The sequence below is a fragment of the Penaeus japonicus genome, unplaced genomic scaffold (assembly GCF_977035675.1).
Source record: "Penaeus japonicus unplaced genomic scaffold, GWHDUDI00000001_assembly GWHDUDI00000030, whole genome shotgun sequence".
NCBI classification, from domain to species: domain Eukaryota; kingdom Metazoa; phylum Arthropoda; class Malacostraca; order Decapoda; family Penaeidae; genus Penaeus; species Penaeus japonicus.
Genome location: NW_028234432.1, coordinates 31,109,012 through 31,114,011, shown reverse-complemented (window position 1 = coordinate 31,114,011; position 5,000 = coordinate 31,109,012). Strand labels below are relative to the sequence as shown.

The following is a 5,000-nucleotide window of genomic DNA, read 5'->3' as shown; positions in this document are numbered from 1 at the left end:
GAGACAGAGAAAATAGGGATAATGTTGGTCGTTTTTTTTTCGTAGTTGTGTGTGGGGGAGAGAGGGAGGGAGGGAGGGAGAGAGGGAGGGAGGGAGGGAGGGAGAGAGAGAGGGAGGGAGGGAGGGAGGGAGGGAGGGAGGGAGGGAGAGAGGGAGCGAGGGAGGGAGGGAGAGAGAGAGGGAGCGAGGGAGAGAGGGAGGGAGGGAGAGAGGGAGGGAGGGAGGGAGGGAGGGAGGGAGGGAGAGAGAGAGAGGGAGAGAGGGAGGGAGGGAGGGAGAGAGAGAGAGAGACAGACAACGAGTGAGTGAGTAACTTAGCGAGTGAGCACGTGTGTGAGCGAGTGCGTGAAAACGAGAGAGTGAGTAAGACTGAGTGAACGAGTGAGTGAGTGAGTGAGTGAATGAGCGAGTGAGTGACTGACAGTGAGTGAGTAAACGAGTGGGTGAACGAGTGAGTGAGTGAATGAGAGTAAGCGAGTGAGTGAACGAGTGAGTGAGCGAGTGAATAAGTGAGTGAGCGAGTGAGAGAACGAGTGAGTGAGTGAGCGAGCGAGTGAGCGAGTGAGTGAACGAGTGGGTGAGTGTGAGGGTGAGCGAGCGAGTGAGCGAGTGAGTGAGTGAGTGAGCGAGTGAGGAAGCGAGTGAATGAATGAGTGAGGAAGCGAGTGAGTGAATGAGTGAGTGAACGAGTGTGTGAGTGTGTGGGGGAGCGAGCGAGCGAGTGAGTGAGTGAGAGTGAGAGTGAGTGAGTGAGAGTGAGAGTGAGTGAGTGAGAGTGAGTGAGAGAACGAGCGAGTGAGTGAGTGAGAGTGAGCGAGTGAATGAGTGAGTGAGAGAACGAGCGAGTGAGTGAGTGAGCCAGTGATTGAGTGAGTGAATGAGTGAGTGAATGAGTGAGTGAGCAAGTGAGTGAGTGAGTGAGTGAGCGATTGAGATAACGAATGAGTGAGTGAGTGAGTGAGTGAGCGAGTGAGTGAATGAGTGAGCGAGTGTGTGAACGAGTGAGGAAGCGAGTGAGTGAGTGGGTGAACGAGTGGGTGAGCGAGTGAGTGAACGAGTGGGTGAGTGTGTGGGGGAGCGAGCGAGTGAGTGAGTGAGAGTGAATGTGAGCGAGTGAATGAGTGAGTGAGAGAACGAGCGAGTGAATGAGTGAGTGAGAGAACGAGCGAGTGAGTGAGTGAGCCAGTGATTGAGTGAGTGAGTGAGCGAGTGAGTGAACGAGTGGGTGAGTGTGTGGGGGAGCGAGCGAGTGAGTGAGTGAGAGTGAGAGTGAGTGAGTGAGAGTGAGCGAGTGAGTGAGAGAACGAGCGAGTGAGTGAGTGAGCCAGTGAGTGAGTGAGAGTGAGCGAGTGAATGAGTGAGTGAGAGAACGAGCGAGTGAGTGAGTGAGCCAGTGATTGAGTGAGTGGGTGAGCGAGTGAGTGAACGAGTGGGTGAGTGTGTGGGGGAGCGAGCGAGTGAGTGAGAGTGAGCGAGTGAATGAGTGAGTGAGAGAACGATCGAGTGAGTGAGTGAGTGAGCCAGTGATTGAGTGAGTGAGTGAGCGAGTGAGCGAGGGTGGATGAGGGATCAGAGGACAAACAGATGGCAACATTAATGATGGTGGTTATCAAAATAATCATGGCTATAAGATAATAATATTGCTTATATAAATAGTAAAAATATGAAGGTGAAATCGAAAAAGAATAATAATAATATTAAGAAGTAGATGAGGATGATAATGATCTTGATTACAATAGTACTACAACTACTAATAAAATTATTAATCTAATAAACTACTACTACGACAAATGATAATAATAATAATAATAATAATAATAATAATAATAATGATAATAATAATAAGGATAATTATGCCACTAACAATCATAATGCTAATAAGAATTATAATGATTTAGTATATTTGATATTTAATTTTTTTTTCTAACCTACAGATTATTGTATTTATATCTCGAAAAGCATCCATAACACAATCAAATATCACCACAAATTTGCAATAAGTCCAGCAATGAAAGAATCTACAAATATATATTTACGTATATCGTTAAAGTAAAAAAAAAGTCCACCGTCTACAGAAGTCCACATGATTAACAGCCATATTGCGAGTCCGATACGACCGTCGTGACGTATTGCCGTCGTTTTAGTACACTTTCCCTTCGTCAGCCCTCTCCCAGACGAAGGACGAGGCAATTGCTCAAAAAAGCTATTTCGTAGAAGGCCCAAGAACATGGCGTAGACGACGCGACTCGGGTTGCGACAATGCGAAGCCCACGGGAAAGACCCCCGGAGATAAAGGGACTAAGAATACGGCTGCTAGACCTTGGGTTTTAAAAGAGCAGGAAGGCACTGGCGTCGCTAATGATTCAGTCATGCTCTGTGGTTTTGTATTAATGGTCATTATGATTATTCTTAGTAGTAGTGCCATTAGTATCATTATTATTTGTAATAGTAGTAACATTCTTGTTATTCTATTTTTATTGTCATCATTGTGATCATTATTATCGTTACGATGATTATTATCATTATTAGTAGTATTATCGTTATCCTCATTATTTTCATTATCCTCATTATCATCATCATTACCATTACTAAATGATTCCACAAGATACCACGGAGTCAGTTAGTAGACCTACCTAAACCTCTTTTCTTTACCCTGTTTTCCATTTATTATTAATAATCATCTTTAATATCGCAATTATATTAAAACCAATAACAACCTTAAGAATGAGACTTATTACTGATAAGCTTCTTGCGTATTTTCCTGTGGGCACGACATGAGAACTTATCTTAGAAACTTTCCGTTAATGACCTTTGCTATATCTCTACCGGATGTGGAGAAGTTAACTGTTTTGATATCGAGATAAGAAAGGAAACATAAGCATTTTGAAGTAATAAATGTTTGATGATGATGATGATGATGATGATGATGATGATGGTGATGATGATGATGGCAATTGTAACAACAACAATAATAGTAATGATAACAGCAATGGATATAATAATACCAATGATATACTACAAATAATAATAGTATTTATAATTGTGATAATAATAATAATGACAATAAACAAAAATAATAATACAAATATAAGAAATAACAACAATAATGACAATGCTAACAAGTACAACAACAACATAATGAAAGACCAAACCTTACCTGGCAACGTTGACATAGAGAGACGAGGGAAAACAGGTCTCAATATCTTCTCAACCTCTTCTTCCATAAATACGTTTGCCTGTAAGATAACACTCAAGATAATATTTATTGTCTTTGCTCCTGTAAGTTCTTCAAGGTAGTTTTCTGATTTTTTATGTTTTCATATATTTTTATTTATTAATCGACCTATTTTTTTTTAATTGTTTATTATTTTTTGGGGAGAGGGGGTATTTAGCATGGTTAATAATTAATTCAAGACAAAAAACTATTTTTACTATATTTTTGTCCGAGCAATATCTGTATCTTTAACTGTAATGGCAATTCATACATATATACACATAGTATATACATACATGCACACAAACAAGCACAGACGCATACATACATACATACATGTGTTTTCTACTACCTCCACCCCACCCCTCTGAAAAAAAAAAAAAAAAATACTCACGCCATACGCCTTTCCCACCGCCCACACCGAGGCGTAGGTGCCCATAACATTGCCAAGCCTACCCAGTGGCTTGAAAACAATAATGGGTTTAGTGTAACCATGCCACGTCGTGTTATGGCGAATCCGGTCCTTCTCTGCCACGGCCAAAACCGGCTCATCCAAACTACGCGGTTGAGGGAGTTTCTGCAAGGGGGGGGGGGGTCATTTTTACGAGAAAATGCTTGAATTTGTGAGAATTTAGCTTGCTTTGTCCTTGTCTGGAATTATCTTGATTAAATTACGGTACAATATTTACATGTTTTTCTCTTCTTTTTTTACAATATTCCTACTCAACAGTGAGTCATTAAATCATTCAAAACAACCAAGATAAAAGCTTAAATATGACCATTATATCAACTTGAAGTAACCCAGCAGTCCCTCGCTTCCTCATGGGATCAACTAAAATCATGCTTCATTTTACCATACTGGAGAAAAGTGCTTCAGAGTCGGCGGAGTCGTATCTTCGAGTGTTCTGGAAGGTCACACTTGATGAGGTTGTTTCCTTGGTAACAGCGCTGGCTTTATTAGTAATTCCATAATTGGTTTTAGAGACTGAGTTTTCATCTCTGTTTTGAGGGCCGCTAGCTTCTTCACTTTGATTAGCATTGCTCGGACGTAACTGCTGTCCTTTCACAAGGTTTATCATGTTATTTAAATAATTTTTCGAACCTTCAAATGCTTTATTTTGCAGTATTTCCATGACTTTCTTTGTCGCTTTGTAATATTTCACTTCGACTGTGTCTTTATAGTGGGAAGGATGCACACTCCTCCAGTCTTCAGAATCAGCTTCTTCGTCAGTTGAGTCATCCCTTAAATTTCCCATTTTCTCAAACTCTAACCCCGTTTTCTTTATTGTTTTCGAGGTAACTGGTCTTATTTTTGCTTTGAAACTGTCCGATGCTGATCCTCCCATGATGGTATTTTTAATAACTGGAAAATATAAAATACACAATGTCAAACAAAATGTATATATTCAATAGATTATTTGTAACTTACCTAAATATTCTATCACACACTTATTTGCAAGTTTGTATATATACATACATCATACATACACACACACACACACACACACACACACACACACACACACATATATATATATATATATATATATATATATATATATATATATATATACACACACACACACACACATACACACACATATATGAACACATACATATATATTGATACACACATACACACATAAGAACAAATCTACATCATATCAAATTCCTACAAGCAGAATGCAATCACCAGCCATCATATCAGACAGTTTTCCTTCAGAATAACAAATGTTAATAGTAAGAACAATCTACTCACCATAAATGCATCCAACGGAGAGAGTGA

At 40.2% G+C, this 5,000-nt stretch overlaps 1 protein-coding gene across 1 annotated transcript in view; it reads right to left on the bottom strand.

Annotated features, from left to right (window-relative positions):
- Positions 1-5,000, bottom strand: part of LOC122244256 (galactoside alpha-(1,2)-fucosyltransferase 2) — a 9,010-nt gene that overhangs the window by 3,762 nt on the left and 248 nt on the right. The window contains exons 1-4 of the mRNA XM_043002116.2: positions 4,974-5,000; positions 4,069-4,577; positions 3,609-3,791; positions 3,158-3,236 (exon numbers count right to left, since the gene is read on the bottom strand). The exon at positions 4,974-5,000 is cut by the window's right edge and continues 248 nt beyond it. Coding sequence (XP_042858050.2) covers positions 3,158-3,236; positions 3,609-3,791; positions 4,069-4,577; positions 4,974-5,000 — 798 coding nt within the window. The remainder of the gene's footprint in view (positions 1-3,157; positions 3,237-3,608; positions 3,792-4,068; positions 4,578-4,973) is intronic.